Here is a 26827-nt window from a genome sequence, read left to right on the forward strand (position 1 = left end):
AAAATAAAAAATAAATTTCAGAAAACGCAGCTTGGATTCAGCGGAAAACGCTGAATCCAAACGGCCTCCTAGGCATTACTTTCTTTTCCTCTATTTTCTCAAAAACCAAATACATTGCCGTCAACACACGCAAACCGCGTAGGAAACTCATCAAACAATACTTCAGTAAATCCATTTGAAAATGAAGGCCCAAAAACATAACAAAAAATGTAGGCCCGGTTTGGGCCCATTAGAACAAGAGAGAAATCAAACCGAAGTCTCTTTATAACTTCCCCACTACACTATAGACTAGTGTCTGAAATTGGTTGACTAGGAAAGGAACCCGATTTCCATTTGACCCACCTTTTCCACTAAAAACTTACAAAAGAAGGATTTTCACACACGCAAACAAAACAACGCAAAAGCAAATAAAACAAAACAAAATATAATAATTTTCCTGTCATTTGAATTCCCAGCACTTTTTATTTCATTTTCCTTTTGTCTCGGAAGTTGAAACTTGAAAGTACCCCATGAGTCGGTCTTCGTCAGGAAAGCGATTCGACGTGTTCGAGTTCGCCGAAGAGGACGAGCAAGTCGAGAAAGCCTCTCAAAGGTTCTTAGGCATGTTTGGAAACCCTAAGAAACCCAAACCCAAGCCTCCTTCTCCTCTCTCCAAGTACACTTTCCTTCAGTGCTGTAAGTCTTCACAACACACAAAACACTCTCTCTATCAAGTTTGTTTGTTTGCTTGTTTCTAATCACACTCTTTGTATTATCGTTGTTATGGTAATAATTGTTGTTAATGTTGAAAAGCTATGTGCATTGAGGAGGGTTATGACTTAAGTACAATTTTGCTGAGTTTTATGATCATGGTGGGAAATGTGATATAGAGTTTGTGTATATGTGTTGGGTTTGAACTTGTGTTAGACTTTTAGATTCATAGAAATGTGTACATTGCTGATTTTAATTTGTATACACAGGAAAACTCTATAGTGTTTCTGTGTTTGTGTTTTTTTTTTTGATAAGTAACGTAAGAAATTTTATTAGAAAAACCAAGCAAGTACACTGGAAGTGTACTATAGTGGCACAAATCAAGAACCCGGATTACAACGATCAATAAGATCGGGGAGAGAAAAACAGGAACAAAAAGGCAAAATTAAACTCCAATCAAGAAGGACTAAAGTAAACTATTGGCCCTTAAAATTTGGTATCGTTTTCATTTTGGTCCTTTACATTTTAAAAATGTCATTTTGGCCCCTCATGTTTGATTCCCTTTTCATATTCTGTTAGTGGCATCATATGGGCATCACTTATCTAGCATTTAACAGTCAAATTACTAACAGAAATGCATGACAGGGCCAATATGAAAACAAAATCAAACATGGAGGGCCAAATTGTTAATTTTGAAATGTAAAGGATCAAGATGAAAACAAATCCAAATTTTAAGGGGCAAAAGTGTGCTTTAGTATTTTTTTCGAGGGTATATGGTAGTATGGTACTCACAATGATCATAACTGTGTATTTTCAAGTGTTTTAATATTCGTCATTCCTTCTTAAATATAAATAAAAGGCTCAGATTAAAACACTTGAAATAAATGATTTTGATTGTAGTGGATTTGATAGCTCAGAGGCACCATAGAAAACCTTGCATACAGAAGTTGCTGCTTGCCTTCAATAAATTTAATTCAAAACTGGTGGGCATCTTAAGCTCATGCTAATTAATTGGATTTTTGAGTAATGCGGTGGATAGCTCTGAAGGTTATACAGTCACTGGTGTTGAGTTGGCTATGTCGAAACTGAAATCCAAATGGGACCAAATCTAGAATTTCTGTCCTTTCAGTTTTCTGTGGTTTTAGGCCTTGTGGGACAGGTGAGACTACATGCACCTAGGGGAATAGTCAAGTGCTTGACGAGCTTTAGACACCCATGTTTGCAAAAAAAAAAAAAAAAAAAAGCTTGTGTTCTTAGGCCATGTATCATTGTTTAAGTATTTATGCTGTGTTGTGAAATATTTTTGTATAATTTTCATTCCAATACTTCCTACATAGTTGCACAAGATACGGAGACTCCACCTAAGGAAATCAACAATGCACCAATTGACATTGATGCTGAAGGTACAGGTCATCAATGCTTTATTTTTGTTTTGTAAATGTCAATGTATCTAATTTTCTTTGTGTGAAATATGTTTGTCTAATTTTATTTCCTATACTTCATACATAGTTTCACGAGATACCAAGACTCCACTGAAGGAAATCAGAAATGCACCAATTGACATTGATGCAGAAGGTATAAGTCATCAATGCTTTTTTTTTTTTTTTTTTCGTTATTTAAATGTCAATGTATCTAATTTCCTTTGTTATGTTTTCTCTGAGGCTGTGCTAGAAACCAAGAGTCTGCAAAAGGAATTTGATGTAGCGTCACAAAGATTTAAGACTCTGCGAAAGAAAGTTGGCACTGAATTGTTAGACATTGATGCTAGTGATACGGATCATCAATGTCCTATGGAATTGTCAATTGAAGATGGCACTGTAAGAGTGGAGACCCCTGGGTTGGATACCCTTCTGCTGTCTAGTTCTTCAAATTCTGAAGTAAATGCTTATGCCAATTCAGTTATCTTTCTTATCCTGTTATTTTGAGTCTTGAATTCTCTTTTTTGGAGCAAGTTGCTTTCCAACAAGAGACTTAAAATCTTTGAGTATTTTAACTGCGAGAAATTATATAGACAGCAAGTCTCTTTTTGAAGTGCAAGAAGTCAGATATAGATCTTGTATATCATCTGTAACTAATCAATTGGAAGTTGTTGCAGAACAAGGAAGTTGGTATGGCTTCAGATTATGAAGACAACATTGGAACTTGTTCATCAACTTCAGCCTCAAGTCCTGCAATTGATTTTAGCTCTAAACTCCGTACAGTTTCACTAGAAGAACAAGTGTCAGAGTATGGTTCTGGTGGATATGAAATTGTAAGTGTATTCACCACATATTTTTATGATTTAACAATTGATATTGTTATCTGACAGCTCTATGAAGAGACAGTTTATGAAAAATCATGGGGTTTGGAAAGGATTTTTTTTTTTAATGATTAAAAGTATGTGAGTAGAAATTTTGTGCCACCTCCCTCCCGCAGGGGGGGATGAAAAATCTTAGCTTACTGAAGAAGCCAGCACTAAACTAAATGCTAAAAGAAAGACCCCTTAATATCTTCTTCTTCTTCCTTTTTTTTTTTTTTTTTTTTTTTTTTTTTTTTTTTTTTGTGGATAGTCAACAGTGTGGTGGTATATCCTTTGTACAAGAGTACATGACAGAAACTTTGCCAACAATTTGGTGTCTACTTTATGTTCGGACTTTGGAGACTTGAAACCATCACATTGCTTCTCTTACCATCTGTGTAGTCCAATAGAATTACATTAGAGGGACAACTTGTTATGTAATCTTGAATTTTGTGCTTGGGGTACCAAAATACTTATAATTGTATTACCTCATTCACAGTTCTGGCAGGTGGGGGGCTGTGTATATGGGGTTTGCTCTCTAGGGGTGAGTCCAAAGGGCCCTACCTTGGTGAGGTTTCACGTCATCAAAAAAAATTGTATCTTGTTCTTTGCATTACCAATGTGCCATTTCAAATGTGGATAGGAATTTTGTGTGCATACGAAATTCATTATTTGGAAGTTTAAATTGAACTGAACTAGCTAGAAATCCTGGCACTTTTACCTGTGTTCACCTGGGAAGCCTTTTTGCGGCTATGACTTTCATTAGATTTGAAATAGATAGTTATATTTCTAAGAATCTAGTGGAAGCCCTTTCAAAATGAGGTTTTTGTGGAAGGACTATCCATATATGATTATTGTAATATCTGCTTACTGCAGAACCATTCATTTGCTAACATATCTAGTATTGTATCCCAAAGCTTAATCCAATTTTAGAGCCTCTGTGGTCTGTTTAGTCTAGCCTTCTTACCTTCCATAATCAACTGAGAAATGCTCGAGTACTTGGCTGTTTGGAGGGCCTGAAGAAGGCTATTGACTTGGCTCGGGAGGAGTATTTTTTTAATCGGCTAGCGTGGAAAAATGCAAATACTACTGCGCAAGATCCATATGGATCTAAAAATGGTGTTTCTTTAGGATTGTAGGCTTGTAGCCCCAATTTATTCACAGTTCATAATCCTTTCTTTTGTTGGTTTATGAAGCATTTACCACTCCCACTGCATTTTATACTAGAATGAGTTACTTGCACATCTGAAAATTGTTTCATTTCACTCTTTTTCCAAAGTGCATCTTTTCTTGGTTTCTTTCGAGAGGTTGGATTTTTTATGGGACTTTGAATTTGGTGGATTTGCAGGACATTGTAAATATGACTGTTCATGTGTTCCCGGATTTTCTTATTTATGGGGATATATATTGCACGAAATGTCGGCTCACATTTTCAAACAGCAGCATCAAACTTGAGGGTTCAACTGTAAATGGGCTCAAGGAAATCTTTAGCTTTGAATGGGCTGTTGGTGCTATCACTAAAATTGAGTCAGAATGGTTTGGAAGGGTGAGTTACATTGACTTTTCCTCTCTGTTGCTTACGTATAGTCCAACTTGGTACTTGTTGGGTGTAGGTTGAAACTGCTGTGGTTAACCTTCATCTTAAATCAAGGGGTTCTAAAGGAGCTGGAAATGCAAAAGAAACTTCAGGTTTGTGCTTTTTTGGAAAGTAATTGTGTTGGAACTATTCTGTAATCTGTATGTATCACAATGGATCAAACTACTCAAGTTTTTGAAAGACTTTTAAGAAATTTAATTTGAGATGTCTACAAGACTTTGTTTTTTCTTGCTACATTCTTTTGGTTTAGTATTTAATACTAGTGGTTCACACATCAACGATTTTTTTCCCCCTGATAAGTAAAGAATTTTTTTTGGAAATGAGACTGCTTTATGCAAAATGGTATAAAGAAGCCTAAATAATTACAAACAAATACAGAAACTTATATACAATGAGAACATAGTAATAGAATCATTATTCATGAGTCCCCAAGCTCGAGACCAATCAAATAAAGTCCCAACAAAATGATCTAGAAGCCGATCCCTTGATCTCTCCAAATGCTCAAACGTTCTCCTATTCCATTCTTGCCAAAGAATCCAGATCAAACAAAGTGGAACCAAATTCCAAATATCTTTCGAATTTTTTCCTAACCAATTCCTCCAACCAAAAAAAATACAAAGGTTTTGTTTAGGTTGTTTTATCAATAGGTTTGAAAATTCCTAGTTGTTAAATTGTGTATCTCATAGTTGAAACAATCATGAAATGCTTACAATGGTGGACAGACTGGTATACTCTTTACTAGGGGGTTATCCTAGTAAAAGCCTACTAACTTGTTTACCTCTTACCTTCTTAAGACATGTTGGAATGAGGTTCAAAAAGATTCAAGAAATTTCCTTTTGTTAGGATTGTGTACAAAGAGAAAAGATATTGTGGATTTATGGATTTTCTTTAGTCGGGTTGTCCATCTAGAGAATTAATTTTCTTTATTCAGGTTGTGGATTTAGGGATTTTCTACTAATGAGCTTAACTTTGGCCAAGCAAAGTGCTTAGAACTTGGGGTTTTGTGATTTAAGTGTGGCTAAGCGCACTTTTAACAGCACTGTTCCACACACTGCACAACACCTTCACAATCCAAATCCACACACAAATCCATATAATCTTTTTTTTTTTTTTGATAGGTAACGAAACAATTTTATTAATTAAGAAAAAAGTAGCCAACCCGAGTACATTGGGGATGTACTATGGGGGCAAAAATCAAGAACTAAAATTACAATGATCAAGTAAAGCAGGAAGGGAAAAACAAGAAAAATGCGACAAAACCACACTCTAAAAAAGGAGATTATGCAAGAAAAAAGACTTGATCTCTAGCAAGGACCTCTCACATCCCTCAAAGCATCTAGCATTCCTTTCCCTCCAAATACACCACATCAAGCAATGCGGCACCATTCTCCAAAAATCTATATTGTGATGTTGCTTGAATTTACCTTGCCAACACTCAAACAACTCAAACACCTTTAATGGCATAACCCAATGAATTCCAAACAAACAGAACACCAAGGACCACAGCTCAGAAGCTATGGGGCAATAAAGCAAAAGATGATCCACCGACTCTCCACACCTCTTACACAACAAATCCATATAGTCGAGGGTATTATAATCTTTCCCACTTAAATCCTAGCCATTCTCGTTTAGTCACGCATTGTGTTGTATTGCTTTCGAGCCACACAACATCTACCAAGTTGGCTTTGATATGATTTATCATGATTTTGAGGAAGTGTTAGCAACATATACATCATATATAAAAATGCAGAGTCACAATTTAGGTTTTTCTAATTTCTTATATAGCTTAAATTGACATATTAAATACTCGACATGGGACTTAGCACTTGTACTACACTTTAAAGCACAATCCAAATCCACATACAAATTCAAACAATGTGGGGGAATTACAATGAATGGTTGAACATTACCAAAAATTTTGATACCTAATCTTCCATATTATGTAGGTTCAAAAATGTTTGTCCAACTACCGAGAGGGAATTTTAAGTCTAAAGGAAATTCTGTCACAACTTTTTGATTTGAGTAGCAATACCAAAAGGCATGGGAAAATGAGAAAGGAAAAAAGTTTATAAACTGGTTTCTCCCCTGGACGGGTAAATCTTCTTCCAACCTACCAATCTCATTTCATTTTTCTAGTCCATTTTCCCAAACTTCTCTTCATTTGAAAGTAGAACCTTATGGAAAACCCAAACATATCATGGGTAATTTGACACCTTGCAACCAAGAATATTTGCTATATCTTCAAAACCCAGCATATCACCAATATGCATTAATTCATACTTTCCTAAATCATTTTCAAACCTGCTGTAACTTCAAATTAGAGAGCAACACATTTCAAATAATGTAGTTTGATTTGGATTAGTCTTGCAAAAAATTAAAGTATCATCTACAATTAGAAGATGAGAGATCATCAACAAATTATTTTTTATGCTTCTCACCGTATATCCAAATAGATGGGATCATTAGCCCCTAACAATGTTCTACTCAAAATCTTACTTATCCAAAAAAAAAAATGTTCTACTCAAAATCTCCATTACCATAACAAATAGAAGTGGGGACAATTCATCTTCTTGTCTAAGTTGTCTTCACCCATGGGATTTATTAAAAAGTCCATCAAACTACCATTAACCAAAATTGAAAGTCAAAAAATTGATATACTTTAATAACCCATTTTCTCTTGTTTGCGAAATCCACATTACTCAATATATAGAAGAAAATTCTGATTTACATAATCATAAGCTATCTCTAAATCCAATTTGCACGGACAATTTTCCCAGAACTCTAGATTTTAATATTTAGTATAGATATTTGTTAGCAATAAGTATGGGTTAGATTTGTGCCTATCTTAGACTCAACTTGAACACTTCGGGTGGGGAAGATTGGAACTTGCTACTGACCGTGAAGGAACATTGGATCAGATGGATTGGGCCTCATTAGGTGGCAGGTGGGTGTTGGTCAAAGTTGAGTTTGGGTGGGGGGTTGAGATTTCGCCGGATTTGGCCAAGATCTCCTTATATCAGTGGAGAGAGAAAGCTTAAATTTTACCGGAATGGAGGCAAAATCAATGATATCTAATAGGAATATTAAGGAGGATGACAAAGGAACCTTCATACGGATGAGGAAAATGGAGTAAGAGAGGAGTTTCAGACGAGCCGGGTCTATTGAGTTCGACTCTCTCACCCGTCACTTGAACTTACTTCATCGGATCTGCATATTCAAGTACCGCCGCCGACTGCCATGCTTATTGGATAAGTCGGAGTCTGGATCAGTTGAAGGCGGGTCTGTTGAGTCCGGTCAGTATGTAGACACCCGTATTCCATACTGGTTAGTGTCCACAACAGACATAGGGAGGCTAGATTCTAAACTAAAAAAGAGTCTTTGTGAAACCAATTATTCCATTTAGTTAAAAGATCAATTACCCTCTTTGGCATCACCTGTTGAATTCCAAACACACAGAAGACAATGGTCCACAATGCATATGCTATGTCGCAATGCAGCAATAAAATGATCTCACTACTGCACCTACACATAGACCACCAATCTACTAACATGATTCCTCTCTTCGTGAGAATATTGCCTGTCAAAATTGTTCCCTTGGCTGTTGTCCACACAAAGAATGCAGCCCTATTTGGAACCTTGGCACAGCAAATGCTTTTCCAAGGGAAATAAACCTCACTCGAGCCTTACTAAACAACATAGAATGAACGGACATCAAAGCTATCATTACCATTCAGCCAACACCTAATTCTTTCAGGGCCCTCTCTCTTGGTATATTGGAGTGCAGTATATTAAGAAATGAATCAACTAGCTCCAATTACCAGTCATTAAAATCTCTAATAGTCCTAACATTACAAGAGCTTGCATTCCCATCATTTTGACATTCCAAGAAAGAGTTAATTGAGGCATCTTTATTAGCTGTAAAGGCATACGGTTCTGGGTACATCTTTAAAGATTGATTCTCCTGTCACTTGTCTTGCCATAACCTCACTAGGTTACCATCCCCTATCCTGAACTGCTCATAGCTTACAAATCTATCCCAATCCACGCTAATACTCCTCCATAAGCTACCATGGTTACTTCCAACTTGCTTTGATTTTTTTATCATTTTCAAATATCCCTGCCTTCAAATTATGTAATGGACTTTTCTTTTCTTTTTTCCTTTTATTTTTGTAATACATTTTGTGAATGATTGGAAGAAGTGTCTATGACTCTTTTTATACAAAGCAAGTAAAAATGTGTTGACTAATACTTATGTTACTGTAAGTTAGATTTCTACTTGATATGTCTCCACTTTTCACTAAAAATTGTGTTACCTTTGCTGAAACTGGATTTTTAAGTGAATATGTCTGAATGGATAATTTATCTACCTTTATGCTGCCCCAATGCATGCAGGAGTTGAGCTCTTGACATTTGCAACTAATGACCCTCATTGGTCCATTGGAGAGGAAGCAATCAAATCATTGGATGTGAGATACAAGAATATGTGGAATGTTATTTTTGAGTGAGTTTTTCTTTTTGGCTTAGTAATATTGTGTTAATATGTTTTTGTTAGAATTGTGTGGTTAGATGATTAAATTTACCTTTTCCTATTAGCTTAAGCATTTGGGATAATTGGTAATTTGACATAGTATCAAAGAAAGAGGTCCTAAGTTCGATCCTTGTCTCCTCCACTCTACCTCCCATTTAAATTCTCACATGTGGGGCCTCACCTATAAAGAGTAATTTGTGCCCAAACATGAGGGAGAGTGTTAGAATTGCATGGTTAAATGGTTAAATTTACTATACCTCAATAACTTATTCTTTTGGGACAATCGGTAATTTATAGTTTTCTTTTTGAATAACTGAATTGTTCATGTTTTTTATAAACTAGAACTGTTTCATTTCTGTAGTTGGTCCACTGTATAACAGAATAGGTTAGTTATAGATTTTGAAGTTGATTGTTATATGCCATTTGGTATCTTTTCATATCTTTCTTATGAAGATGAGACTTTGTTTTTCTGGTGAAAAGATGTGGGTTAGCTTCCATGGTTTTTTTTCCCCATGGGCTTTCATTCTGTTTGTACATCCATTTTCAAGCACATTTTCCTGTTCCTCAAAGAACTTCCACTTATCTATTAAAACAGCATTTCTTTAATAATTTTGATTCACATTGTTTAATAATTTGTGTTATTTGCTTGCAGTACTGATTCAGAAAGTAAAGAACGTACTTTTTTGGGGCAGAATAACTTGTTCATTTCAAAGAATTATCTTTCTCAGTAAGTCAAAGCAAGTCACATATGCTTGCACTATCATCTGCCAGTTTAGATGGTTTCTGGTGTTATGTAGTCTTCTACAATCTACTTACTATAATTCCCGAGTTTTATGAGTCAGCCTTCTTTCTCATCCTTCTGCTGCTGCTCATAAATCGCTGTAGTCATGTTAGAAGGTCAAAACATTTATAGCTCTCTTGACTAAGCAATAAGTTAATTATCTTTAAATTATAATGTCAAATTGTCCTGGATTTATATTGACAAAGGTTGAGTTGTTCAAGTTACTAGTGGACTGTGGTTTTATAGGTTAGATGGTTTATTTCATTACATGTGCATATTCTGATTTGAACTTGGTTATTGAAAATATGAGAGGCTTAAAAAAAACAACAGAGCATGTGAATTACAGAGTGAGATGTGCAAAAAGTCATATTGAATATCAGTAATGACTCAGAAATCTAGATCTACTGCAATAATATTGTAGCAGCAGTACAATAGTAAAAGTACAAAAAGTGGAGCACTACCCACAAGTGAACAAATATTATCCCAGCCAATTTTTTTGACCTTTCCCTGCTTTAATTATTATTATTATTATTATTATTATGATATATTTGGTTCTTCTATCACTCTGGAAAAATGGGAAATTATTCATTGATTAGGTGCATGATTTAACAAGTACACACACATGCTGATATATGGACATTCAGTGCTATGCAAACTGTGATTCCAAATGCGAATTAAGTCTCTTGATGTATATGTAATTAATTTTAATCACCTGTACATATGATGCTTTTTGGATGAAAGTTCATTCTTGCTCCTCTCTCTCCTCCAACACCCCCCCCCCCCCCACCCACAACGCCCCCCTTTGATAACTGAAACTTTGTTCATGCTCATAAACTTGTTGATCATGATTATATGTTCAGTCTCAGCCTTCTTTTTCCCCCTCTTTTTCTATGCTCTGATTTAATTTTATAAATTTCAGTTTTGATGAGCCCTTCAAAGATGTTTTCTATCCAGAAGGGGATCCTGATGCTGTTTGTATCAGTAAGAGAGACATTGAGCTTCTCCAGCCAGAGAGGTTTATTAATGATACTATCATTGACTTTTATATTAAGTAAGTGAAAATGTTCCAAGGGTTTTGCTATGGTGAATGTGTCTGAATCATTATAGTTTTGTTTCATGAGGCCATGTTTTATTTATTTGTTTATTTTATTGGCCTTGATCAAATCGTATATGCTATTTAAAGTTATGAGAAGTGGTTTGTTCGTATGCGTTCATGTGCAAGATCTCTACATAAACAAGAACAACAATCAAGCCATAGTCCCAAAATATTGAGGTTGGCTATGGATCCTCAACAGACTAATCAAATTTGGATTCATGCATTCCGCCATTCTATCCTAGTCAAAGTCATATTCTCTGTCTCTTACTTGACACTCCTTTTTTACTACTTCTATTAAGGTTATTTTAGGTCTCCCTCTACCCTTTATTTTTTTTTTTTTTTGGTTCCCTTGACTTGAATCATTTCAAGCACTTCACCCTCATCTTTTCATCAATTATGCCCACCCCTATTTTAAAGCTAATTTCCTCATTTTAGATCCTATCTTTCTTTGTACTTTAGCCTATCCATCTTAATATTCTCATTGAGTTTTAGAGGAAGGGGGTTGTTATTTCATGTTACGGATTTTTGAGAGGGGCAAATTCTTTATGAGATCAGTTTTTATGGGCAAGAATGCAGCACAATGGCTGATGTTTAACATAGAACACCTTGTTGTTGGGGTGAGTTCCAAACAGTTTTTTACTCTTAGAGAAGGTGACACAACTTTTACTCTCCAATGGAGTTCCAACTCTTCTGGTCAGTTCTTGCTGTTGACTGAGCTCAAAGCTGGTGGGTCTAGGAGGTCGATAATTATACCGGAAGGTAAAGAGAGACATGGTTGGAGGGCTTTTGGTCTTGAACTAAGAAAATTGTTGAACCCTTCTCAATATGCAGTGGGAGGAAATGGACTTCTCAAATTCATTCCTCAGGTGCGGAGGTATAACTTGGAGGCTTTAAGTTCTAGAACTTTTGCTGAAGTTGTGCAAGGCTTACATGGAAGAACGGAGGAAAGGAAGCAACCAAAGCAACTAGGAGCCACAGCCAAGGGGAAGATACCACAGATAGGAGAGGAGAAGATGGGGGTGAATCTGAGAATCTCTGGTGTAAAAGTGGGGGATTTTCCGGTGGAGAAATCTAATAGGATGGAGGTGGTGGGAGGGGCTAGGAGGGAGCTTTGCTCTTATGAGGTGGCAGAGGTTGGTGAGCAAATCTTGGTAGACACTAGGTTACGTTTCCCAAGTATTAGTTTGAATTCAAAAGATTATGTTAAGGGGAAGAAGAGTGATGCTAGGAGATCTTGCTGGTCAGGGAGAGGTCTTGTCGTGGAGGTTGATGTGATAGGGAGGAGGCGGGTTTTCTGGGATAGAAAGAAAGGGGGAGATACGAAGTGCAGAGGGGATTCACAGGTAGCTGAAATAGAAACTTCTATGGCCTTTAAATGGGTTCCACGGAGAACCAAACAGGCTGTAGTTAAGCCTTTTATGGGCCTTGGTACTAGCCCAGAGCTGACCGACACAAGTGTGGGTCATTTTTCAGGCCCACGACTTTTTGAAGTGGGCGAGAGCTCTTGGGCTGGTGAAGGAGCAGTAGCCCAGGTCCCGCTGGAAGCTGATATTGAGACAGGGGTGTCGGCCCGGTGCGCTTTGTCTTTCGTTGAGCCCTCATTAGTATCAGGTGAAGCCGATGTCTTCATCGGTACCAGCTCCGATGAGCCCACGCTGCCGCCAGGTAAGGACGATGGCCCTTTCTGCGCCGGAATCTGCTTCGATGAGCACGCGGTGTCTCAGGAAAAGGCCGATGGCCCATTCTCCGCCAGAATTAGCCCTGTCGTGCCTTCGTTACTACTGGGTAAGGCCGACGACCCCTTCTTTGTCGGAACTAGCTCCGATGAGCCCACGTTGCCACCGGGTAAGTTAGATAAGATGCTTTCGTGGTCACCGGTTGAGTGTTTCTTATTTGATTTTCTTTTGAGCTTATCGCAGGCTTATCACCAGTTGCCGAAAGCTGCCCTTGAAATTGAGCAACCTAGTTTAGCGGAGTTACCCACGATGGCCTTGTGTGTTGTCCCTGAGGCGAGTGCTTTGGTGGAGGAAGGATTGAATTTTTTTGATATGGGTTTGGATGGAGAGGATAGTTCACCTATTCCTCTGTTGTCTATCACTCCCTTTGGGTTACCTTTGTCAGATGAGCTGAACTGTGGTAACGAGGCAGTGGAGTGTGTGGATACATGGGATACTTCTAGATGGGTGAAGAATAGACTCCCTGGTTTTAGTAAACTGGTGGGGCTGCCTTTGAGCCGCCATGAGAAGCTATGCATTGCTTTGTTACAAAAGATTGAGAGGGAGACGGAGGCTGCCAAAGTGTTGAACAGGAAAGTTACAGTCTCTAGAAAAGCTGTTATCTATAAGGATAAAGGGAAGAGAGAGCTGAGGAACTTGCAGTCTTCGGTTAACTACGATGGTAGGTAGTGGTTGGCTGCTAAGCTTCTTTTCAGCCGGGGACTTCATGTCTTTATGCATTTAAAAATTCTCTCTTGGAATGTTAGGGGTCTGAATGACTGTCGGAAACGTTTGATAGTGAAAAATTGTTTGCGTGAGTGGAAATGTGATGTTATATGCCTTCAAGAAACTAAACTTACTGGCATGGACAGACAGATGGTAGGCAATTTGTGGAGCTGTCCTTATGTGGATTGGGTGGCTTTGGATGCTGTCCAGACAGCCGGTGGGGTTGTGATGATGTGGGATAGGAGGGTTTTAGAGAGGGCGGAGGTTTTGGTGGGCTCTTTTTCTGTGTCTATTCGGTGGCAAGGGGTGGGGGACGGCTTCAATTGGGCGTGTTCGGGGGTTTATGGTCCAACTGATAACAATGCGAAGGGGTTAATGTGGGACGAGTTGGTTGGTGCTCAGCAATACTGGAATGTCCCTTGGTGTTGCATTGGGGATTTCAATATTGTCCGCTTCCCTAGTGAACGGTTGGGTAATTCTCGTCTTACTCCGGCTATGGAACTTTTTTCGAAGTTCATTGAGGATCTTAATTTGGTAGATTTCCCTTTGGAGGGAGGGAGCTTTACTTGGTCTAGCGGGTCAGAGTGGCCTTCGATGTCTAGGATAGACAGAGTTTTTGGGAGGAGCAATATCCGGATGTGACCCAACATTCTTCCTCGCCCTGTTTTAGACCATTTTCCAATTCTAGTGGAGGTAGGGGGAATGGCGAGGGGGAAAAGTCCGTTTAGGTTTGAGAATATGTGGCTTAAGACGGATGGGTTTACCGATAGAGTTCAGTCTTGGTGGAATCGGCATTCTTTCTCTGGCACTCCTAGTTTTGTGTTTGCTAAAAAGTTGAAGGCTTTGAAAGAGGACATCGTTCAGTGGAACCGTTTGGAGTTTGGTCATGTCAGACACAAAAAGACTCATTTATTAGAGACTTTGAAATTATTAGATGTCAAGGAAGGGGAGTTTGGCCTCTCTGATGCAGAGATTTGTGAGAGAGCTGTGGCGAGATCTAAAGTGGAGAATCTTCTCTCTTTGGAAGAAATCTCTTGGAGACAGAAATCAAGAATGCTATGGATTAAGGAAGGAGATAATAATACTAAATTCTTCCATAAGGTGGCTAATTCCCGTAGAAGGTTTAATCATCTGAGTTTTCTGGAGGTGGATGGGGTGATCTATGAGGAGGATTCTGAAGTGGCTGCTCAGGTAGCAAATTTTTATAAAAATCTGTACCAGGAGTCAGAGGAGTGGAGGCCTTTTGTGGAAGGTTTGGAGTTTGATCAGTTAGATGGGTTGGAGAGGGGTTGGCTTGAAAGGAGGTTTGAGCAGGAGGAGATTCTTCTAGCTATTAATGAGTTGGCTGGAGATAAAGCTCCAAGTCCTGATGGCTTCTCTATGGCCTTTTTCCACCATTACTGGAGAGTGGTGGAAAGGGATGTTCTAGCAGTTTTTGAGGAATTTTATCAGCACAGTAAGTTTGAGAAATCTTTGAACGCTACCTTTATAGCTCTTATTCCCAAGAAAAACGATGCTTCTAATATTCGAGATTTCCGGCCTATCAGCTTAGTGGGGAGCTTGTACAAGATCTTGTCTAAGGTTTTGGCAAATCGGTTGAAACGGGTCTTAGATCAATTGATTTCTGAGTCTCAGAATAGTTTTGTGGGAGGCAGACAGATTCTTGACTCAATTCTTATTGCTAATGAGTTTGTTGATAGTCGTGTGAAGAGCAAGATCCCAAGGGTTGTTTGCAAGCTAGACATCGAGAAAGCTTACGATCATGTGAATTGGGAGGCTCTTCTAGATCTTTTGAAGAGAATGGGCTTTGGGGAGAAGTGGTGTAGTTGGATTCGCACTTGTATTTCAACTGTCCAGTTTTCTATTTTGATTAATGGGGCGTCAGCTGATTTTTTTGGGAGCACGAGGGGCCTAGGACAAGGGGACCCGCTATCTCCAATGTTGTTTTTAGTTATGATGTAGGTCTTAAGTAGGATGTTGAAAAGAGTTGAAGGTGCTGGCTTGATCAGGGGTTTTCAGGCTGTAGGCAGACGAGGTGTAGGGGAATGTGTCTCGCATCTTCTGTTTGCGGCTCCTTTGTTTCCAGGCTATGACAGGTTTGAAGGTTAATGTCTTGAAGAGCAAGTTGGTTCCTATAGCGGAGGTTAACAATATTCATGCCTTGGCAGAGATTCTGGGCTGTCGGATTGGGTCTTTGCCTATGACCTATCTTGGTATGCCGTTGGGGGCTTCCCATAAGTCCCCTTCTATTTGGAATCCTATCTTGGAAAAAATTAGTCAGAAATTGGCCGGGTGGAAGAAGTTGTATTTGTCAAAAAGTGGTAGATTGACACTACTTAAGAATACGCTTTCTAACTTCCTACATACTATTTATCCCTTTTTACCATCCCTTCACATGTGGCTAATAAGATTGAGAAGATTCAGAGGGACTTCTTGTGGGGGGATTCGAAGGTTCATTTGGTGGAGTGGGATAAGGTGTGTGCTCCTAAGGCTAATGGTGGTTTGGGAATAAGGAAGTTAACTACGTTTAATAAAGCTTTACTAGGAAAATGGTTATGACGGTTTGGGGTTGAGGAGACTCGTCTTTGGAGGAGGGTGGTGGCTCTGAAGTTTGGGGAAGAGTGGGGGGGTTGGTCTTCCAAATTGGGCAGGGGTGTTCATGGGTGTGGTTTATGAAGAAGTATCCGAAAAGGTTGGGAGGTGTTTAGCAAACACATCCGGTTTGAGGTAGGGGTGGGGGATAGAGTGAAGCTTTGGACGGACCAGTGGTGTGGGGACTCACCACTCCATCTATCTTTCCCGGTAGTGTATGGGATTGCTTCTAATAGAGAGACATCGGTGGCCTCGTCTCTCGAACGGTTGGGGATCGAGGTTCGGAGAAGTTGGAAGATTCTTTTACTTAGAAATCCTAATGACTGGGAGACGGGTGTTGTGGATGATTTCCTTCAAACCCTGGGTTCTAATTTACCTCACTCTGAGCAAGGAGACCACATGATTTGGAAATTGTCGAAGAAGGGGGTTTTTGACATCCGCTCGTTCTACGATAAGTTTTGAAGTTCCCTGCCTATTATCTTTCCTTGGAAAGGTATTTGGAAGGCTAAGGCTCCTACACACGCCTCTTTCTTTGTTTGGACTGCAACTTGGGAGAAGATTCTTATAGGGGATATTCTGCGGTGTAGAGGCTTCGATTTTGTTGATTGGTGCATTTTGTGCCATTGTAATGGGGAGACAGCGAATCATTTGCTTCTCCATTGTGAAAAAGCTTATCAGTTGTGGAGCTTGGTTTTTAGATCCTTTGGGATTTCTTGGGTCTTGCCAAGATCGGTTGCAGATATGCTTTTCGGTTGGTGGAATTGGTTTGGAAAGCACTCATCTGGCGTTTGGAATCTAGCTCCGTTGTGCCTAATGTGGTGTATTTGGAGGGAACGAAATTGGCATACTTTTGAGGATAGAGACAAATCCGATGACCAGTTGCTCGCTTATTTTAGTGGCTCTCTTTTTGATTGGTCTAGGGCTTGGGGATTCACCTCTAGTGATTCTATCCCTATGTTCCTTAGTTCTCTTCTCTGTAATTAATTTGCTCTTTGTTGTCTTGTTTGTTTTCTTGTTTGTTTTTTTTTCTTTTTCTTCTCTCTTTTTGTTTGTTTCCTTCTCTGTATTCTCCGTTCTGCCTTGTGTTTTCATGAGGTAGCTTCTTAATATATATCTTTCTTACTTATCAAAAAAATAAATATTCTCATTTTATGAACATGCTTTTTAATAGCCCAACAGTCAGTACCATATAGCATAGCTTTAAAAGATATTTCTTATCTATTTTTTGTTTGGGTTTTAAATAGTAATATTTTTTTGCAATATTTTTGTCTCTTTAATGCTGCTTATACAGTATAACTTATGATGAAGTTTTCATCTTGGAGCTGCAATTTAGGGTTACTAGTCAAGAAGTTGTAGCATTTTCAATTAAAATACTATGTAGGCACCTAGGAGTCTGATTAGGACTATCAACGGAGAGCATGACAATGAAATATTTAAAAGATATGGGAGCAAATGTAGGGGTCCTTGCTTAGCATTTGAAGCTATGAATCTAAGCAATAGCAAATATTTAACAGTGGTGGGGCTTTGACACCAGTTGATATTAGTATGCGAAACCTCCCCTGCTCTTGATTTAACCATCCCAATCTCTTTCACATCTCTTGTCCTTCACCCATGTCAGAATTTAAGGCATTTGAAAACAATTCAGGACAAGGAAAGGTGAATGCTTCTTAATTACAAAGGCAAAATTAAAGTTACCAAATAAGGTTTTCTTTTTTGTTTCATGATGAATCTAATAAGCAAAAGCAATCACAAATTATGAACTCTGCTGATTTATGTATTGTCCTCTTTTGGAAGATTTTTCTTTGCATGCCTCTATGATGACCTTAGGCTTTTGTCACCATTATATTTTGCCACCCCTAGTGAAAATTTTAAGCATTTCAATCTCTTATAATAATGCTGATTGATGTTCTATATAATAGCCCCTTAGTTCGTATGAATTATTTTGATTAATAAAAATGACAGAAAGCTAAATGCATGAGTGGTAAGATTTAGTTAAAGCAGTGTGCCTTGGGCCTAAGAAATGATTTTTGAATAGGTGTATTTTTTTCTTATCAAGTTGGAATGGGTAATGTTAGAGTTGAAAGCAAGGAAGCTAGTTTGAGGAAGTGCCGAAATGCCAAAATCTCTGCTGTGTCCATGTGTGACACATATTGGACACAGATCTGCTGGGGACACACACATATGCATGCCCAGATGAAACACACACACACACATATATATAAATATATCTTTGGACACAGTTGGAACACGCCAGAGACATGATCTTGACACAGTGAAGTGAAAATTTGAAAAGAGAGGCAAAAGATGGATTTTAATTACCCAGCAAAATTTTGAACCATTGATCAAGCTACTCAAATCAAATCAAGGAAGCACGGGTGCGCCATTTTGGCCAGTGCACTCGACTCGGATTTGTGTGGATGCGGCTGCACACGCGTCCATCGGCGATTTTTTGCGGCTCGATTCGGTCTGAAATAATCCAAAATAGGACTCAATATGGGTCCAATATGGTCAGAAATGGTCTAAAATTGTCATGTTATTGTTTTATACTTGTATCCTAGTTTTTCAATCATAATGTTTATATCGTGTCTCGCCCGTGTTCTGCATCTGTGTTCATTCTTCCTAGGTGAGGCAGTATTTAATGAAATTGTCTGGTAGTATGGTCGGGAATTAGAAACTCAACCTTAATTAATTTGTTATGCATCAATTTGTGAACCTTATGTCATCAACTACAAACTGCAAAGTATAAAAACCATGTGAAAAGAAATTAAGTAAAGAAAATCAGCTTCAGTTTTGATTGGAAAAAAAGATGAACATAGGCATTTTGTTTATAAGGAATGTCTTGTTATCTTATGACTAAGTAAATTGTCTCAATGGTTCACGTGTATACATTAACAAAGATTCTCCTTGGTATATTTATTTATTTGAAGCCTGATAAAATTTATGAATTGGCTATCTTGTGAGTTTAGTATAATGGTTCTTTCCCCCTTAAGGCACATACTAATACATTCAATAAATAGTTGTTTAATGTAGCTCTTATTTCTAAATGCTAAAAGATACCATCTACGAAATCTGACCTGTTTCAGACATTTGAAGAATAAAATTCAACCTTGGGAAGAGCATAGGTACCACTTTTTCAATAGCTTTTTCTTTCGGAAGCTTGCTGATCTTGACAAAGATCCTTCAAGTGCTTGTGAAGGCAGGGCAGCATTTCAACGTGTCCGTAAATGGACAAGGAAAGTGAATCTTTTTACAAAGGATTACATCTTTATTCCTGTAAACTACAGGTCAGACAGTGGCTGTGCAGATAACTCGCATGTACCGTTGAAGAATGACCTCTTATTGTATTGCTTTCTAATTTGAGTTGTTGATGCATCTATGTGGCAGTCTTCACTGGAGTTTGATTGTCATCTGTTACCCTGGTGAAGTGGATAATTTCAAAGGCAAGATCTTATGTGATTATCACTCTGTTATATTTTCTAGTCTTATCCCTATATTCAATTTAGAGCCATCTTGCAGATGAAGACATTGAAAACTTGCCCAAGGTACCTTGCATCTTGCACATGGATTCTATTAGAGGAAGTCACAGAGGCCTCAAAAATCTTTTTCAAAGGTAGCCTGCCTGCATTTCATGTTCTTAACTATTTACCTTCGTTTATGCGAATGAGCTTTGGCTCAAATGGCACTCTATCTTCCCATAAGAATGGGAGGTTGTGGGTTGGTTTAAAACCCATTGGGTGTTATGCTACCTTTTTTTTTTTATTAGACTGCTCACCTTTGATTACCTGTTGTCATTATGGGTGTGTTTGGATAGAACTTATTTTGTTGAAACTGAAAACTGAAAACTGAAAACTGAAAACACTGTAGCAAAATAATTTTTAAATGTGTGAATAGTATCGTGGGACCCATTTTTAATGAAAAAGTTGCTGAAAAGTGTAATTTGTGATCCATAAACAGTGCACAAATGCACTGTTCACGGACAAAAAGTCAACAAGTGCGGCTAAAAAAAAAAAAAAAAAAAAACAGTTGAAACGCAGGAAACGCTAAACGTGGACGCAGAAGCTGAATACAAACACACACTATGTTTTTGGCTAGGTCCATGTTTACCATATAATTTCATTTTTGTATGGATGTTGCAACTTTAGTGCAGAAGTATACAAGATTGAATCCTCAAAGACAAAAAGTAAATTAAAAGTGCAATGAATAAAAATAATCCTAAAGTGACAAGGAGAAATTAGAATCAATTTCTTTGCAGAATGTAAATTATGAATTTTCCAATTTAATATTTTGGCCTTTCTTTTGTGTGTGTATGTGTTTTTTTATTTATTTATAATTATTTTAAATTATTTATTATTATTATTATTTTAATTTTTAAAATTTTTTCAGTCCCAAGAGATTTTGTTGATGAGGCCAAAATTGGCTTGTGGGAAGGACCAATGCTATAGCATAGATTCGTAGTTTCTTTGAGAAGTTCAGAAACTATTTAGCTTCATGAGTCGTTTAATCTCAAATATTTGAGAATAAGAGAACTAGATTATTTTAATACGGACAGTGACTAGCTTCATTTGTTTGTGATGAAATTCCAGCTACTTATGCGAAGAGTGGAAAGAGAGGCATGGTCAGACAGCAGCAGAGGTTTCTTCAAAATTCTTACATTTGCAATTTGTTTCACTTGAGGTATTGCCTTGCTTATTCTGTTATTTATATCTATAAATGCCATTTTCTGAAGAAGAGCGTCACACTAATGGAGCTGTGCTCAAATATTCTTTTCTTCAGAATGGTTTATGCTGTTTGTATATCTAGAAATGATTAACAAAGTTGGTTTTTCTTCTCCTCCGCAGTCCCCCATATAATTTCAGAAGTGCATCCCATCCAACTTCTTAAAAAATAAAAACTTTATTCAGCTCACACTCAAATCTTAATTTTTCCCCAGAAGAATACTCTACTCTGTCTCTAGTTCCATAAGCTGCGCTGGTGCTTTTGTGTCACTGCTCTAAAGCATGCTATGAATCATCCATGGTTGTCCATAGCACCGTTCATACTTTTACATCATGGTTGCTTTCCTAGTGAAATACTTTCTACAGATTAAGGAAACAAATATGAGTTTTGTGCTCAGAAGTGCATTTAGGTTGTCAACCTGTGAATTTCTTAAAATCCAGGTGTGGAAAATTATGTTCACCATTATATTTTTTGATTATTTTATCATGCAATCACTAAGCCCTAGTGTATGGCTTTATGCATGGTCCACCAAATAACTTCCTAAGCCTGCACTATGCCTCAAAAGGTCAGATAGTTTAGTTATTTTATTTGCATAGAAACTCTAGGCCTGGTTAAGTATTCTAGAATTAGTGAGAGTTTAGGATGTGCTTGTTGCTTGGAAATCAAGTTATATCAATTCCTTCAGAACCAAGAAATTCTCTCCAAGCATTGTTTGTGGCTGCCTCGCATTGTTTGATGTTGTGTTTGTGGAGGGACAGGAATAACCGGAGTTTTGAAGATACTAAGAGAATTATGTTTGATCTCAAATTATTTTTCTTTAGAACTTTGTTGGATTGTATATCAGTTTTGCAGTCATTCCTTATGGTCTGTTATTGAGTTGCTAGATTTATGTAATATATCTGATTGGTTGTAAGGTCCCCTTTTGTATACTTCCTGTATGGTTGGGCCTTCTTTTTGATATTAATAAAAATAATATCATTGCTTATCAAAAAAATAATAAAAATTCTCTCTTAGCAATGCTTCAATTGGTGAATGGAAAAGTGAGCGAACTCAACGCAGATACCTTTGGTATGTACTGCTTTGTTTTGAAGCAGCACTAGGCCTAAAGGTTAATCTGAGTAAAAGTGAATTAGTGTCAGTGGGATTTGTGAGAAGGGTAATAGAGCCAGCTTGCATATTTTGAATTGCCATTGGGTTCCAAATTTAAGGTTAAGAGTTGTTTGGAATTCTATTATAGAAAGAATGGGCAAAGGCTTATAGGGTGGAAGAAGTTTTATCATTCAAAGGGAGGGAAGTTCACTTTGATTATTGAGAGTACGCTACCCTTGTTTGTTCTCCTTTGAAGAAGGGAGAGCTGAAGATTCGTAATCTTAGTACATCTAGACAAGTGCTGCTAGGTAAATGGCTATGTAGGTTTTAAGGAGAGAGGGATTAGGTTTTACTGTTTTTTTTTTTTTTTTGGGATAAGTTTATAATATAAATTATCAAAGGAAGTTTGACTGTGTAGCATTTGTTCCAAATATGATGAATTTTAGGGGGGGATACCTTTTCACAACATATAAAACTCTCAGTGAGGGATAGCACACTAATTCGGTTTTGGCATGATTGTGGTGGTGAAGGAACTCCTACCTGAAAGATACATTGCTTGAATTATTTTGGATGGCAACCAATAAGAATGCTTCAATTGCTGTCCAAACAAAATGCAAAATTAAAATGAATCATGCATTTTCTCTCTTCTTTGGATGTTCACAATTAAAGGCAAGTAACCTTATTTAAAAGGAGGGAGTGGTGACTGTTTGGATCAGCAGACTATTATCACCCTCCTTAAATAATATGCATTATTTAATATTATGTTACATTATCAAAATTCCCTCCTTGATTCTGTTACCTCTGATTTTGCCCAATTTTGCATGGAACCAAGAGTTGACATTGTAAGGGAATGGAATGAAGTGGGGCATTCTCCCTTAAAGTTGCTTTCCATTTATTTCCTTTCCTGTTTTCCCCCTTCCTGTGTAAGCTATAATTATTTCTTCTTGTTAGTACATACATTGAATCACCTAAGCCCTTCTTAAAGGTTGTCTTGTAAAGCCAGTCCACTTGTAACATGCAGAAGTTTAGCATCTGTTAAAATTATTCTCATTTTATCAATGATTCTTAGCTTTTATAGACTTTGTGAAAATTATTGTTTTTTCACTTTTTGTTCCATTTTTTATTCAGCTACCGCAGCAGGAAAATTCATTTGATTGTGGTCTTTTTCTACTCCATTATGTGGAACTCTTTTTGGAGGAAGCACCTATTAACTTCAACCCTTTTAGGATAACAATGTCCACCAAATTTGTAAGTGATCTGATCTCATTTCCCAAACATTTGGTGAGAATATCATCATGTTATTATTGATTTTAATGTATTATCTTTAATAATTGTCAAGTTCACAAGACAATAGGATGTGACATCTTTTCTTTTATTGGTAAGTCGCTCATGCACCCGGTGAGGTGTTTTTTTTTTTTTTTTTTTTTTGTTTGGTAAGTAAAAATAATTTAATTTGAAGCAGATTAAATAAAGTATACATAATAGAAAAATTTCCCACAATCGGAAATCACACGGTCAAATGCAAGCTACCTAAAATACCCTAAAAAGGAACAGGAGGTGATGCTGCCTAAAACTACCGTCCATGCAAGCAGATATCTAAACAATGACTGCTTGATGGCATGAATTGGATGCTCTTGAGTATAAACCATCAAATGTTCTGTTGTTTTGCTCTCTCCAAATTGTCCACAAGATGCATAATGGGGCAGCAATCCTAGCTTTGTAGCTTCAATGACTTGAAATCTCCCTTGCCAACAACTTAACAGTTGAACCAGAGTCTTTGGCATAGCCCAAGACAATCAAAATAGTGAAAATATAAGGGACCATATATTTCTTGCCACTTTACAATGAAAAAAAAAAGATGATCATTTCCCACTATTCTTGCGCATGCAACATTAACCTATAATGATTATGTTGCGGTTCCAAAGATAATCGACTGTTAGGATTTTATCCAACACTACCCAAGCAATCAGAGGCACCTTAACACACTATAGAGACTATAGAAAGAATGAACAATAATCATTATATTGTGGTACCACCATTAGGATTTTATCCAACGCCGCTGCTCAACAAAGAATGAGATCTTCCGACGCACCTTAGCACACCATATTTTTCTTCAAGGATAATTAGCCCCCTAAGAACCGCTCAAGACACCTTAGAAATAATGGACATACATGCGCCTGGTGAGTTGACTCTATTACCGAACCCTTCATCCTATGTTGTAAGGAGAAATGAGGTGCCATCTGAAGTAAAACTCATTGTTAACAAAATTAACTTATTTTTCTTGAAGAGAATTACATTGCTAAGGACTTAGGAAGCTCACTGATGTAGGTAAAACCGAAATGATGTAATAAGAAAATTTATGATAATAATAATAATAGTAGAGAACCTAGGAGTCAAACACCTAGGATTGCCTAGAGTTAGCACCAAGCGAGAGAAAATCTCTTGGAGTCAACACCATTGGGATGATTTCAGTAGAAATTTTATTCTTCAAAATAAGCCCCTTTTAAAGGAGTATAATGCTTTGCTTATGTAGACTACTAAATCCAATTCTAAGCAATATAAGGAATCCTAATTCTCATAGATGTAGGGAACCTAATTCTATGACTTGGGAGATACCAATTATTGAATTTAAAAAATACTGTTGACTCTAGGAAATTAAATTAAAATACTAATAGCCCTATTAATACTAATACCCAAAATACAGTTGACCAATAAAAATACAATGGACTCCAAAATCAAGTAAGATTATAATAATAAAAAAAATTTTTCCTTGCACTTCCTGCATAACTAAGCATTTTGATGTTATTATACCTCTTTTCTCTGCCCACCAGCCAAAAAAAAAAGGCAGTACGAATCCATGACTTTCATACCCTGCTGTAAAGGTATCACATTATTTAAAAGCTTTTTTTTTTTTCATTGTGACAAGGAAGTTTTTGATGATGATTTCATTTTTTATTTTATTTTATCTATACTTAAGAATAAATTTATTGAAAATGGATTACTTTATGCCAAAAAAAGGGGCATAAAGTGGCCAAATTACAAAAAAGCAAAAAAAGAATATGAACAAGCAGAAAGCGATTCTATAAATATACATTCAGGAAGCTTGACTATTGCATCATAACCAAATAAATGTTCGTTGATTTCTGTTTTTACATTTTTTAGCTTTGTTGCATACTTGCATCCTTAGTACACTTCCTGTGTATATGAGGGATCATTTTCATTTCATTCTCAATAAAGCATTATATTACTTATTAAAAATAGAGAATCTTTTGTAAGTTTTAAGCAAGGTCACAAACAGTGTATATTTTTCCAGCTTAATGTCAAGTGGTTTCCACCAGAAGAGGCTTCTTTAAAACGTGCTTGTATCAGGAAGTTAATTTATGAAATCCTTGAAGATCATTCAAAGAAAGCTCCGCTAGCTGATTGTAATGACAAAAATCCTTGTCACTCCCAAGAAACCAACACAAACCTTCTCGAAATTGGAGTAGAATTTCTTGAGGGGACATGCATTTCAGCAAATTCATGTCATGGAGAATTCTTTGGTTCTGATGATAAGCAGAGGTTTGAAATATCTAATGCTGTTTCCCCTCCAAGAGTAAAGAACTTTAAAGAATTAGGATTTTTTTTGAGGGAGGTTTTTGAGCCTGGAACTACTGGCAGGTCATTTTCTGATGGAAATTATCAGAAGACTGCAGATCATCATGGGAGGAGCATCATGTCACCAATAGAGGTAATAAAAAAATCATGTACTGACTAGAAGGAACTTCTTCTTATATCCTCAAATATACCACTTGGTCTTGCTGGTTTTAGAGTGTATGGTTGTAATGAAAAGGTAGGAAACGTTACAAGACTACCTACAAACACACACGGCATGCTTACATATTCAAATGGAGTACTTTTATGGGACTTTGGCCAAATGTTGGTGTTATGCAGTAGTATTGCAATATGTGCCACTTTAAAATTTCAGCTGATTCTACACTTCTCTTATCATGTGATCTTCATTCTAAAATCCATGAAGGCCTTAACATACCATTCAATGAGCCAGTGTGCAGGGGCCCTCAAACCAATTTTTAGATTCATCAAGTTGTGTATTCTTTGACCATGAAATTTGTACCAAAATTACTAAGAGATTCGACATGCTTGGTAACAGGATCTTAGTTATTAATGGAATTATTTTCAGGTTTATTAGAGTACTGTCAGATCAACTAAATTACTTGTATTATGATTTGCTTGAAAGCAGGAAGGTGAAGAAATCTGTGAGCAAATTGCTGAGTCACTGTTAGATGTGGAAGATTGTCAGCGACAGGCTGTATTTGCTTCTGAATTACCTTCAACATCATGTTTTGGCAAAGATTTTAAAGAGTTGGAGACTTCTTGGAAGCAGGGATTCTCTAAGCATCTTGGAAAACCTGATGAAGGGAACTCACTTTCTGGAATGCTCATCGGTGGATCCCAGTATTTGCTTCCAGAAACTGAGGGAGTGAACCATCTGGAGAAAACAGATAAACCTCAATCTTCTTCAATCTCAAGTGAGGAACTCATGGCTTGTGTTGTTGAGGATTCTCTAGAGGCAAATGACATGTACGATCAAGATGAAAGTAAAAATTCTCCCTCCATTCAACGGAATATTATTTCCTTGTCTGATCAAGAGGTTGACTCAGTTGAAATCATTAATGTTAAAGAGAATATTTCACCATCAAGCGATGAAGATCCGGAGTGGCAATTAGATGAAGAGCAAGTTGAAAAAAGACTGAAGCGTGTGCGACAATGTAAAAGACAGTTTGCAAGAAGTCTGTCAAAACAACTGCATTATTGATGGCCTTCAGTATGGTCTTACTGTTATTAGCTGAGAGTTTGTAGGATTAAGTATATAAAATAGGAAAATAGAGCCCTCCTCCACCTTAATTCACTCAATAGGATAAAATGAAGGGGTTTGTTTGTCATCCCAACACTTTGATTGATATCAAAGCTCTCATGTAATATATTAATAGCAAGTTTTTACAGCAGATAAAAAAAAAA

General features: G+C 37.2%; 2 protein-coding genes across 6 annotated transcripts; both read left to right on the forward strand.

The window, feature by feature from the left end:
* The first annotated feature begins 382 nt into the window (after positions 1 to 382).
* On the forward strand, positions 383 to 26827 carry LOC115968195 (probable ubiquitin-like-specific protease 2A). 4 transcript variants are annotated; one of them, XM_031087507.1, is made up of 18 exons: positions 383 to 675; positions 2028 to 2093; positions 2200 to 2265; positions 2362 to 2567; positions 2786 to 2941; positions 4317 to 4514; positions 4582 to 4657; positions 8958 to 9066; positions 9746 to 9820; positions 10794 to 10925; positions 19087 to 19287; positions 19388 to 19443; positions 19520 to 19613; positions 20587 to 20677; positions 22937 to 23056; positions 25107 to 25369; positions 25469 to 25538; positions 26049 to 26827. In XM_031087507.1, the coding sequence occupies exons 1-18, from the start codon at positions 510 to 512 to the stop codon at positions 26622 to 26624; spliced, it is 2721 nt and encodes a 906-aa protein (XP_030943367.1). In that variant the 5' UTR covers positions 383 to 509; the 3' UTR covers positions 26625 to 26827. The 4 variants fall into 4 exon arrangements, with proteins under 4 accessions (XP_030943367.1, XP_030943365.1, XP_030943366.1 ...); XM_031087505.1 differs by having other exon boundaries at positions 25107 to 25538; XM_031087506.1 differs by having other exon boundaries at positions 385 to 675; positions 25122 to 25538.
* Positions 11387 to 12960, forward strand: LOC115968197. 2 transcript variants are annotated; one of them, XM_031087510.1, is made up of 2 exons: positions 11387 to 12755; positions 12890 to 12960. In XM_031087510.1, the coding sequence occupies exons 1-2, from the start codon at positions 11483 to 11485 to the stop codon at positions 12919 to 12921; spliced, it is 1305 nt and encodes a 434-aa protein (XP_030943370.1). In that variant the 5' UTR covers positions 11387 to 11482; the 3' UTR covers positions 12922 to 12960. The 2 variants fall into 2 exon arrangements, with proteins under 2 accessions (XP_030943370.1, XP_030943369.1); XM_031087509.1 differs by having other exon boundaries at positions 11387 to 12815; positions 12890 to 12951.

Source organism: Quercus lobata, chromosome 11 (genome assembly GCF_001633185.2).
Source record: "Quercus lobata isolate SW786 chromosome 11, ValleyOak3.0 Primary Assembly, whole genome shotgun sequence".
In the NCBI taxonomy this organism is placed as follows: Eukaryota; Viridiplantae; Streptophyta; class Magnoliopsida; order Fagales; family Fagaceae; genus Quercus; species Quercus lobata.

What these genes read in the sequence shown, in the direction of transcription:
- LOC115968195 (XM_031087505.1), top strand. Translation starts at nt 510, where the DNA reads ATGAGTCGGTCTTCGTCAGGAAAGCGATTCGACGTGTTCGAGTTCGCC. An exon ending in AATTGACATTGATGCAGAAG is followed by an intron (nt 2,266 to 2,361) that starts GTATAAGTCATC and finishes AGGCTGTGCTAG; the next exon opens with AAACCAAGAGTCTGCAAAAG. An exon ending in TGCAATTTGTTTCACTTGAG is followed by an intron (nt 20,678 to 22,936) that starts GTATTGCCTTGC and finishes TTTTTTATTCAG; the next exon opens with CTACCGCAGCAGGAAAATTC.
- LOC115968197 (XM_031087509.1), top strand. Translation starts at nt 11,483, where the DNA reads ATGTTACGGATTTTTGAGAGGGGCAAATTCTTTATGAGATCAGTTTTT. An exon ending in TGAGCCCACGTTGCCACCGG is followed by an intron (nt 12,816 to 12,889) that starts GTAAGTTAGATA and finishes AGCTTATCGCAG; the next exon opens with GCTTATCACCAGTTGCCGAA.